The 12,339-nt window shown below is 29.8% G+C and overlaps 1 protein-coding gene and 1 long non-coding RNA gene across 2 annotated transcripts; both read left to right on the forward strand.

Moving 5' to 3' along the window:
- The first annotated feature begins 2,558 nt into the window (after window positions 1–2,558).
- LOC114177483 (transmembrane emp24 domain-containing protein p24beta3-like) lies at window positions 2,559–3,744 on the forward strand. Its single transcript, XM_028062889.2, has 4 exons — window positions 2,559–2,836; window positions 2,983–3,169; window positions 3,279–3,386; window positions 3,480–3,744. The coding sequence occupies exons 1-4, from the start codon at window positions 2,630–2,632 to the stop codon at window positions 3,611–3,613; spliced, it is 636 nt and encodes a 211-aa protein (XP_027918690.1). The 5' UTR covers window positions 2,559–2,629; the 3' UTR covers window positions 3,614–3,744.
- A 2,596-nt stretch (window positions 3,745–6,340) lies between these two features.
- On the forward strand, window positions 6,341–9,510 carry LOC114194318 (uncharacterized). The gene is made up of 2 exons (XR_014994583.1): window positions 6,341–7,889; window positions 8,532–9,510. It is a non-coding gene; the product is annotated as an uncharacterized LOC114194318 (long non-coding RNA).
- Window positions 9,511–12,339: the final 2,829 nt, after the last annotated feature.

The following is a 12,339-nucleotide window of genomic DNA, read 5'->3' on the forward strand; positions in this document are numbered from 1 at the left end:
CACTCTTTTACAAACAAAATTTGTCAACTTAAAAATTTGTCAATAATAAGAATAATAAATTAATGACATATTTTACCAACAAATTTTAAAACATACAATTATCTACGAATTTTACACAAACTGGTCAAAACCTAAAATGAAAATTTTGGCTCTATTTTAGTAACGAGATTTATCGGTGGACAAATTTGTCGCTAATAAAAATTATAAATTATCAATAGAATTTTTCTATGGATATATTATTGACAAAAATATTCGTTGGTAATATAAATTCTAATTTGTTGATAAATATTAACTATGTAATCATTAACAAAATATTTTTTTCAGTTATTGAAATTCTAAATTTGTGAGTAAAAACCTGCTTAATTTAATAATGCATGCTTATTTTTTGTTTAAATAGCGTAGATTTAAGTAATCTCTCTTAATAATGATTTTATTCTTGCCCATCATGACACACTTCCCCCCTTTTCTTTTTCCCAAAATTAATATTTTGAAATTAAAAAACAAAATAATACTTTTAAAATTATTTTAATTCTCTTAAACCAAAACTTTACTTTATCCCAATTTAATCTTTTCAATAATTCACTATCGCAACTCACAAACCACATTGGACCTCACTATTATCTCATCTCCAAATAGCCTAAGGGAATAAAAAGAAAACAATGGGTTTCAAAGGAGAAGAAAGGAAAAGTGTAGGGCTCTTGGTCACTTTACTTTACCTCCGTTAAATCTCCTCTTTCCAATAAGACACTACCACAACTCACCATAATCACACCTCTAAATTGTCATACAAAAAAGAAAACAACTCATTTTATAATGTGTACATGTAACATAGGTTTAAAACCTCCTCAATATAACCTCTACAGTAAATTATAGGTACCATAGGATTTAAAAACCTCTACTAATTGTTTGCGACGAATCTAACTGCATAGGTTTTTAAAACTTCCATAGTTTAATGAGTGGTGATCAAAATCCTCCACTAAACCAAAGTAAAACCTCCACTATTTAGTTTGTGTTTTGTAGTGTATTCTTATCATGTCTTCTTGAGGAACTTTCACAAATTTCTTCATTTGAAGATATCATATCTATTCGTTACAAATGAATTTTTTCATGAGGAACTTGTTCAGCTTCATCCATAACGTAATTCAATCATTCTCTTTTGCAACCTCTTAAAGGATCAAAACAATGATAGAAATATCATCAATCGGGGTATTTTCCTTAATTTGTTGCTCGAGATCATGATTCTCTATATGCAGTATACTTAGGGATGATAACGGATTGGGTTGGATACAGATAGTAAAACAAAGACTACCTGTAACCCCCCGTTTACCCGCCAGATATCCGTTTAAATAATATCTATGGATTTTCTTAAAATCCGCGGATACCTATGGATACCTACACAACCGCGAATATTTAAAAAAGGTATATATTATATAATTTTTTAAAATAAAAATTAAATAAAATTAAAAAAATATAAAATATAATATAAAATTAAATTTTAATTTTAATTTTAATTAAATTTAACCTAATAAATTATAAATTAAATTTTATTTTTATTAAATTTAACCTAATAAATTATATATTTTATTTTATTTTTATTAAATTTAACCTAATAAATTATAAATTAAAATTTATTTTTATTAAATTAAACTTAATAAAATATAAATTAAATTTTAATTTTAATTTTTGGTGGGTAACAAATACCCACAATTTACCTACAAGGTACGTATAGTATGGTACCTGCACCCGTCCCGTTTATAAAGGTGTACTAAAATGTTATCCGTTATCCGCGGGTACTAACTATCATCCACGATTTTATCCACAGATATCTTCGGACCCAATTAGTTTTGTCATCTCTATATATACTCTTGATAAATGGTTTTATAATACATTTAAAAATAAAATAAACCTTTCCCTATTTAACTAAAAACTATTACAATAATTATAACTTATTTTAGTCTTAAACACTTTTTAAATTTTAAACACACACACATATAACATATACTTATGTTTAGTATTTTTTTTTTTTTACAATAATACAGAATAGAATTTGTTACGTCAATAATATTCAGCTTAACGTACCAATGTACAAAGGAAAAGAAAGAACAAAACAATTTTATTCAAGATTATTAATTTAATACTGAAAAATTAAATTTACACTATTGAAAGGTATTAATTTATTGGTTGTTTTTTTGTAAGATATTACATTTTTTTAATTATTTGTAAGAAGTATATGTGTATTTTTTGCTCTCCACATTACATTTTTAACAAGTTAGTAAGTTAAGAAATATATGTTTGTAAAAGTTTTTAAATATTATTTTGGAGTTGATATGCCTGTCACATATCTTTAGGAAGCTACATAAACACACCAAAAGAATTAAGCAGCAAAATTAAAAAAAATTAAATCATAAATATATTTCATAAGATATCTAAAAATGCACTACCCCTATTGTATTTCGTGATTTAAATGTGTGGTTAACCTTACTTTCATAAAGTTCATTTTATAAATAGATATACAGATGAGTAACGCGACTCTATAGATAGAAGTAATGACCCGTTAAACTACATAACCAAAATTAAGGGCATCAAGAAACACAACACGATGCATAATTCACTCAAAGAAAGGTGAAAAATGGATTGGTTTTCAAAGATTTACACAGTCGTGATCTCTTTGGTTGGTTTCATAATCTGTCATGGCTTTGCTCTCTCAATCAGTTTATATGACAGGGAATGCGTATCTGAACATGTTCTACACGATGGTGACACTGTTTCTGGGAATTTCGTAGTCATTGACTACGATATTTTTTGGAGCTCAGATCATCCAGGAATCGATTTCAGTGTAAGCTAAGCCACATGCTTCCCTATTTCATAGTTTCAACAATGTGCGATCCAATTAAGTGCCTCTGAATCCATTTGTTGAATCATGTCTCTTGAAGACGTGTATTTGCTGATGCATATTCTCTCAAAATGCATCACAATATGCAGGTTACATCTCCGGCAGGGAGTGTGGTGTACTCTTTGAAGGGAACATCAGGGGACAAATTTCAATTCAAAGCCGCAATACATGGAATATATAAGTTTTGCTTTCAAAACCCCGCTTCAACGCCAGAAACAGTGTCTTTCTACATTCACGTTGGTCACATCCCAAATGAACATGACTTAGCCAAAGATGGTAAGTACCAACAAGTTTCTACACTCATGTGAAGATTATTAGCATGCATGGCTATTATCTATATTTGTGATTCAATTTGTTTACTCAGTTTTGGTTTTCTTGGGTTCAGAACATTTGGATCCCATTAATGTGAAGATTGCTGAGTTGCGAGAAGCACTGGAATCTATTATAATAGAGCAGAAGTACTTGAAAGCACGTGATACTAGACATCGACACAGTGAGTTAATCTTGGATTATGATTTTTTTTTTGTATTAATTTGATGATTATAATTTATTGGACTAATTTGCTGCATTAATTTTGTAATTGCAGCAAATGAAAGCACTAGAAAACGTGTGGTTTTCTACACAATCTTGGAGTATGTTTTGTTCGCTGCAACCAGTTTATTACAAGTTGTATACATTCGACGTCTCTTCAGCAAATCATTTGCTTACAACCGAGTATAGGTTTATATATAATGAATCATAATAGAACACTGAATATTTTTTTCATTCTTTTTCAAGTATCTTGTAACTCTTCTATAATGTATAATTGATTGTTCATTTAAGAATTGACGCAGTAACATCGTAATGTTATTATCAAGTTATCTACATTTTTCCTACTTGTGAAATAGAATAGTTTATTTTTTCATAATTCAAATTAATTTACATACATCCTTTGTATAATACTCTTATTATGTTAACTTCATACCAATTTTTTTCATAAACTACACTTTTACTTGCGTTATTTGATAGAAGTTTAGCAAATACACACAGGTACACTCAATTTAAGGTTGAAAGTATCCATGATGTTAAAGTGTATATTATATGTTGTGTGACCCGTAAAATATATTCCTGATATAATTATGGCTACCGTCATAATAACACATTCCAGTAAAAATATAATGAAGGTTTCATTAAGAAAATATCATTTATTAATTTACATTACAATTTTGGCCTATCTAATCTCAATAATTAAGAAAACCAAAGGGCATAAAAATATTCATAACATCTTTTAAATTTTGTTAAAATCCTGGTAAAGGTTGTAAACATGATGGATTTGTCACAACCTATTATTAAAATCTTAGTGGTTGTTCTGAGAATTAGATTACTCATTATTACCAGACTATCGATGCAACGTGCTTCTGCGGTATTACTGGAAATGTGCTTGTGGGATTAAAGATGGTTGGAATCTTTCTGTAAGAAGAAATAAAAAAATAAAAAAATAATTATATAATTTAATATTTTATATCCCGTGATGATGTGTGAGAATTTATAAGTTAATAATTTATTGAAAGTTGATAAAATGAGTATTAAAAAGAAAAGATGTCCTAAAATTAATTGGATTGTCCATATGTTACAGGGCTAGGAGGCAGGCTACACTAACAACTTAGCCTGAATCAGACATTACAGAACTTAGCTGTCACAAAAAATCACTAACCTTTACAACGCATGCAAAGCCTCACTCAGAATCATCAGAGGAATACACTCTAACCAATTACCGATAAATATTCAATCATCCATATCTTGTTACATCAATGCATCTTTTCTCCTCTTCAAACATAATCTCTCCAAATATTATATGTAATACAGACAATACTACTTTTTCATCTCTTTTTTATATACCCCATGTCTGTATAATTTTATTTTTCCTGTCATAAATAATCATTTTGTTTTGTAAAACAAGTTTATATTTCACTTGATTATCTTAGATCAACGGCAGGATAATTTTGTAAATCAGTAATAACTTTTTTTTAGTAATTGTTCACCATGAATTAAATTTGTGATTTTAGTTTTGATATCAATTATTAAATCGAATGTTTATTATTGAATAAAAATTATAGTTATTAGTCAGAATGCGACTCTTTTTAATTAAAACTATAATAGTTTAAGTACCATATTCGATTATGATGTGATCTATAATTTTATAATATATGCATTTACATCACTTAGGAAAACTAGAAGAGTTATTGTACAACTGAATTATATCTGAACTTTTATGCACTCCAAAAATCATGTACAATACCGTTCTTTTTAGTGAATGTGAAAGAAAAAAAATGCATGAATGAAAACATAATTAACTATATATTTATGTAGAATATGAAGAATGCATGAATGAAAACATAATTAATTATATATTTTTAGTGAGAAAAATAATTTTAACTGTGTCAAAATTTAGAAATAAAATTAAAAATTATTTTTTTCTTATATTTTGATTATTAAATTTGAAAAAAAAATATAGTCATTTTAACTTAATAATAATTTTTTTAAATATTAAATAGTGTTATTAACATCGAAATTGTTGATCTTAAGTTAATAATAATTTTTTTTTTAAATATTAAATAGTGTTATTAACATCGAAATTGTTGATCTTGTTTAATACTTAAACATCAGTTATAAAAACATTAAAAAAAATTAAAATTGTTGAATTAAAAGAATTACTTATTTGATTCTAGAGACTAAAATTTATGAAAATGAAAAATTCTAATTTATCGTACAAATTTAAAAATGTTTTTACAATGATGGTAGTATGTTAAGTGATTTTTAAAGAAAGGAAGGTGGTTGACCCGTGGAAGGGTAGAAAAGGAAAAGGGAAAGGAAAAGAAAGTGCGTTTGTTGTGTGTGTTGGTGTTGTTTCTCGATGGCTGGGAACTGGGAAGTAACATTGAATTGACAAGTGAGGATTGTGCAATGCAATGAACACACCACACAGAGAAAGAGAGAGAAAAGAAATACAAACATACGCATGGAAATTGTAAAGAAGCCCCCCTTCTTTTTCTTTTGCTCCCAAACCCAATAATTGTAGGCCCTGTCACTTTTTGTCCCTCTTGCTCTTCTCTTCTCTCTCTCTTCTTCTCTTCTCTTCACCACACACTCTCAAAATCTTCAACTTTCAAATTCATTTTACTCAACCCTTTTATTATCACTATTTTTTTAATTATAAATAAAATGTGAATATTTACACTAACGGTTTCAAACCCATCCAAAACTTTCACTGCTGCACTTTCTCATAGCCAGATTTTACAGGATCTATATAAAATTTATTTCTTATCAATCTTTGTAAAACCTTAAAAAAAACAACTCGAGGTGATTTTAATATTTATTTGAAAGTAATATTTATACCACTCCTTATTACTTATAAGTTGAATTTGATTCATTTGTATATAATTTATCTTTTGGAAGAAAAAAAAAAAAGGTTATATGACATGGATACATAAATTGAAAGTGTGAAGGTAGAGAAAGGATCCTCTGGCATTTTGGCCCTAGGTAGCTAGTCTCTCATCTCTGACCCTATATAGCTAGCTAAGACAACTCTTCATCAATCATCATGCGTCTGCTCCTTCTTCCTTTTTAGCCTTCTTAGCTGTGTGCCTTTGAATTCCCTCTTCCTTGACTCTACTGTGCATGTATGAACCTTCCTTTAATTCACTGTTACACAAGGTGGGATATGTCTTTATGATACTTATTAACCCTCTTCTCTTTTCATCTCTACTCCCCCTCACTCTATATATTCTACTCTTCTTTTCCTTTCTCTCTTCACCCTCTCTAAATGGTATCCACATACCACGCACCTTCTTCCCTTTTCTTTCTACATCTAAATCTTAGGTTTCCCAACCCCTCTCTTCCCTCCTACCCTATATATTTTCTTATCAACTTATAGGTTGTGTTTCGACTTAACTTCTTCTCATTCATCCCATTTTTTCTTGTGTCCACTTGCTTTTCTATGTGCAAGTGTGTGATCGCTCCTTTTAGGTGCTGGTCTATATATCTTTTTGTGGTTCCAGAAGAGTCTTGTGATGTTTCTTTTCTTCTTTTAAGTGTTCCTCACATATGCACCCGCAGAGAGAGGAATTTGAAGTTCTCAAAGGAAAAAGTGAAGCTGCCAGCATGATCTAGCTTTGGTTAGAGAGCAGACGAGTGCTAACCCTGACTAGGTCATGCTGTGACAGCCTCACTCCTTCCTGTTTGGGGACCCAGTAGATTCTTCAACAACATCTGAAAGACACACAAGGATTAAAAGCAAAAGGTGAGTGAGTAGATAGATAGAGAGTCACCATGAGAAAATCACTGTTAGCATCGTATATTCCTTTTTCTTTTTTTTTCTGAGTTTCTGGTCTGGCAGGCGTGCGTTATTAAATTTTCCCTTTTTCTTGCTTTGTCTTTTCCTTTTTTTTTTTTTTTTTTTCTCTCTTGCTATTACTTCTTTCACGCAACTGTTTCACTGTGTCTTGTGGACCTAACTTTTAATTTCAAGGCCGCAGATTGCTCCTTATCTTTACTTAATTAGGGTTCCTACAACCCAAGGATCCATATTGCTTGTGTCATTTAAGTCTCCATTTCATTGATTGGGAATTTCTTTACATTGCCTTGAATTTCAAAACCCTAGTTACTGGTTACTTTGATCTTAAGGTTGGTCTCTATGAGTGCTATCTGGTGCTGTAGAGTCATAGTTTATGCAGCATATGTATATATATATAAGTCGTGTACTTGTTGTATGCTTTGTTGGTTTAAGTTCTCATTCATTTAACTGCATAAAATGCTGAAATATATATTCTCTAAGGCGCGCTTCAGTCCCAAAACAGTGATGCTGATCCAGATGAACACTCTTTTTCTCAGGTTTGATTCTGTATTTGAATCCAACCATTGTTTTACCTCAGCTACTTATATTTGACTAATGTTAACTAGAATTTTTTAAAGCAGGTTCTGAGGATTCTGGTTACTACATATGCTTTGTTTTTATAAGGTGGGGTTTTACATTTGTTATCTTTAACTGCTACCTATATCTATGTAAAACAAATAGTGTTTCAAATCTGGTTAAGGTTAATTCTTGCGTTGAGACGCTAATCCAGACTCTCTATGAGAAATCGTATACTGAAGACATTGGTCTGTTGGCGCAATGAGAAGTATGAATGTATTTTTTGTGTGTATGCTATAAACTATAGAAGTATCAGAGGAAGTACTTGAGTCTGTCATGTATTATTTTCGTCATTTTTGTCACATTGGTCTGAATCAGAGTAGATTTGAAAGAGGAATAAGTTTATTCATTTCTAATGTAGTACTTTTATATCATCCTCTTATTATCGGAAATCGTCATTTTTTAATATCTCAAATTGGATAATACTCGTTCCAGAAGAACCCATCTGCGCTTTTTGTTGCTTCTGTTCATAGTATTCATTAGATATGAATTTAGGTGGTCTTTATAAGCAAATGATCTATATATAAGAATACTTATTGAATGGAAGCTTTATATCATAACTACGTCTCTTGAATATTTCAACATAAATTATATTCTTAATTTTGAGAAAGTTTATTCAATGTTTAATCTTTTCTTCTAGTATATCGCTGGTTCTAAGTGATTGTACTCTAACCATTGTTCTTTTAATAGGTACATGCTGTGATATGGTGTCCAATATGAACTAATTTGTTAAACAACCATTCGTTTTCTGACCAAACTAATTTGAAAATGAATTAAGTGATCAGAAATTTTGTATTCGTTTGGCTTCGTTGAAAAAAAGGTATTTGGTGACCTTTCGTCCTCCGGGCATGGATGATATAGTTGGAAGGTGTTTAGAGGATGGAAAAGAATAAACATGATCCCTTTTGAGATAGAAAAAATTAGAAGATGTTCTAAATGTTGTTGAAGTTTAAGCAAGATCTATATTTACGATAGTTTTTGGGTGACGAGTTAAGCCTATAGGACAACTGGGGAAGCTGTTTTCAGTAAAATACGATGAGTTGGGAAGATATTGGGTTGACGGTGGTGGTGGTGGGATTTTACAACATGACGACACGGTGTTGCTGACAAGGTATTTTCTAGGGCACGATGGAATAATGTGAATTTTCAGAGTTAAGGTGGTAAGTTGAGTCACGTGAACATTTAGGATTGATGAGAATGGGTGGCCTATAACTTTTTGTCTTATTCTTCTATTTCTTGTCATATTTGTCTAGGCACACCTTGTTCACTCAGTCAACATCCTTTCTACAACCAAAATCTTTTGTTTATCCAAAAGAAAAAAAAAAAAGAGGTTTGAAATGTATTGCAGTAATTTTGATGGTAGTACGTAGAACGTGCAGGGAAGTGCAGGGAACTGATGGAAGGCGTAGGGAACATGAACACGATGACAAGTTTGTGATTAAAAAGCTCCATCAAATTGCACCCTCCATGCAAACTTTATGATGAGTTAAAGTTGTTTGACAAGTCTCAGATAAATATAGGTTAGGATTTTCTATTTATCCTGCATCACGATTGTGGATCCTATGTAATCGATGTCAAATTTTTACAATAATAAGTTTAATTGTCAATTGTGATGTGGTTTATGTAAAACTATTTTAGATTAATAAATAAATTATATTTTGCTATTTTATTACATGAAACCGTATTCCTAATATACATGTTTTCCGTTTTAGTTTGTACAGTATATAATTTATTTATAATATTTTTTAAGACATATTATTTAAGATGAACAAAAGAAAATATAAAAAGAGAAAGAAAAGCCCGTTGAGAAAAAGTTGTGTTTTCCACTCCCTCTGGACCTGACCTGCCAAAGAAATGGAACCAAAAATGAACAATGCATGATGTCCAAATCACAACAAAACTTTATCAAAATGAATACACCTTAACATGTTTCGTATCCCAAACAGGCTCATACGTTCTCCCTTTGTTAAAAGTTGTTCCACCCCGTTTGTTTGGGAGATTAGACATGACTTCCAATGCCTATTTTTGAAATTTTTGATGTGCCATGGATACCAAATACAATGTTATAGATCGCGTCAAGAGGAAGTGATTATTTGTTTAATATAAATTTCCTTTTCTCCCCAAACGCTGATTTGTGGCAAGGAAAAGTTTTTCCCTTCTCCAATTAAAACACTTTTGAGTCAAAATAAAACTTTAAAACACAAATTGGTTTGTTTTTCTTTCTGATAGAACAATGAACACTTGTTTAACAATGGAAGTGAAAATGAATCTCAAGAGCAATTTAGTGCAATGAATGATGGGTAAGAGAGAAAAAGTACTCACATGACTTCTTTTTTTTGGTTTTTTTTTTCCTCTTTCCAACATGGCTCTCTGTGTTATGTTGAGATACTACATTTCTTTTGTGTTTGATTTGTATGAAGGCATTGAAATGGTCCCCTATGAAGTGAGTGGTTGGCACACTTTAACTTTGGTTGATGTAAACTGTAAGAGAAGATGACTTAGAACTACTCAAAGACTTTGATGGATGGGTGGAGCATGATAATATTTCAAATTCTCCTACTTTGGACCACCGCCACCTGTCCTACTTATGATAACAACATTATATTATTTTATTTTCTTAAGGACAACCATTCATTCATTTATTATTAATATCATTGCCTTTTCGGGTTCCTCAACTACCAATTCTAATTCAATACAAAACCCTTACTATTATTCTATCTCCATTCACTCATATCCTTATTCACCTCTAAACTTATCATCTATGTATTTATTACAACTCTTTCACATATTTATTTTTTAAAAAATTTCAAAAAACTGAGAAAACAAATATATTTAAGGTTTAATTAGTCGGATGGTATCCACTTTCGTTTAGATGTGACAGTTTAGTACCCGCTTATAAAAATGTGTCAATCTAGTCTCAACTTTTGAAAAAGTGATTAGATCCCTTTTAGAGAAAAATTACTAAAGCCGTTAACTTAATTCATGACTTTTACCACTAAATTTTGATATAAATATCAATACTTAATTTTGTAAGTCATTTTAAATATCAATACCGTTAACGGTGTTAATAATTTTTAGATGAAAATGACCTAATTGACGTATCTTTTCCAAAAATTGGGACTCAACTGATACATTTTTAAAAGTGGGTACCAAACTGACACATCTAAATGGAAGTGGCTACCATAGGACTAATTAAACCTATATTTAAATCGTCTTTAGTCTCAATTTTTAATAGATGTGGATTATTAATTAGGTCTTTCAAAACAAAAACAAAATTCGAATAATCAATCTTAATTGTAAGTGTTGAAACTAATCTACATGAACTAAATTTTTCTATGATTTACACGAGAAAATATCAGATCATGTAACAGCTTCACCTGTTTATGGTGTTGTAAAAAAAGGAAAAAAAAAAAAAAAGTGTGGTGATATAAAGTTTTTACTGTCCATGTTGAGTATTCCTTGAAAATAAGAAAAAAAAAATCTGCTTCTGGATTCGGATTTATTCAAATCCTACTTGTATAATGTTAATTTATTGGTATTTAAACTCTCCAATTTTGAATTTGCCTTTTTGTTTTGTTTAACATTTTTGTGTGTGAAATTATATATGGTGGAGAATCTTGAGCGCATAATATAATATATATGAGTGTTAGGGTTTTGAGTGACAAGATCTCCCGCGTTCACGTACCGTTGGAGCTTTTGAGAAATTAAATCTTGAACCCATATATTAATTCAACATTATTTATGTGAATGCATGCATACAAAAGTAGGGTTGGGTTCACGATTTGTTGTCATAAGTTTAGACAAAAATATTATACAATTATCTTTGTGAGAGATGGCTCTACTACTTTTTCATGACATTTCATATATAAAATACCATGTTTTTGCCCACTTCTCAATTTCTGAAAGTTCAATTACATGGTTGATGATGAAGAAATATCATTGACGTATTATGAACAAATTTTGAATCAGTTTGGTTTGCTTCTCATATATATATATATATATATATATATATATATATATATATATATATATATATATATATATATAATTGGTCTTTTAATTTTGAAAGGCAGCATAGATGGTCTTGAACAAACTCAAATAAATAAGAAAACATAAATAAATGTAAAGTATCATTTGGGACAACACTCGAGAAAATAAGAAGATAAAAAGAACCAAAAAAAGAGCAACTCAAGACACAAACAGATTGTGATTTGATGAAGATAGATTTTTGGATGGAATGTCATTTTTATCTTTTGTAATATCATGCATGTTCTTTAAACAGCTTCTCTATACTATTTATGCTTCCCTATAATATGTGTGGAAATAAAATTGTATCAAAATTTATAACAGAGATCAAATTCAATTTCATATCATAGTTAGATATTAAAAACACAGTTAATTCGATATTTTAATATCCATCGATATATATATATATATATATATATATATATATATATATATATATATATATATATATATATATATATATATATATATA

This window comes from Vigna unguiculata, chromosome 1, assembly GCF_037176805.1.
Source record: "Vigna unguiculata cultivar grain cowpea cultivar isolate G323 ecotype 2 chromosome 1, ASM3717680v1, whole genome shotgun sequence".
Lineage (NCBI taxonomy): Eukaryota > Viridiplantae > Streptophyta > Magnoliopsida > Fabales > Fabaceae > Vigna > Vigna unguiculata.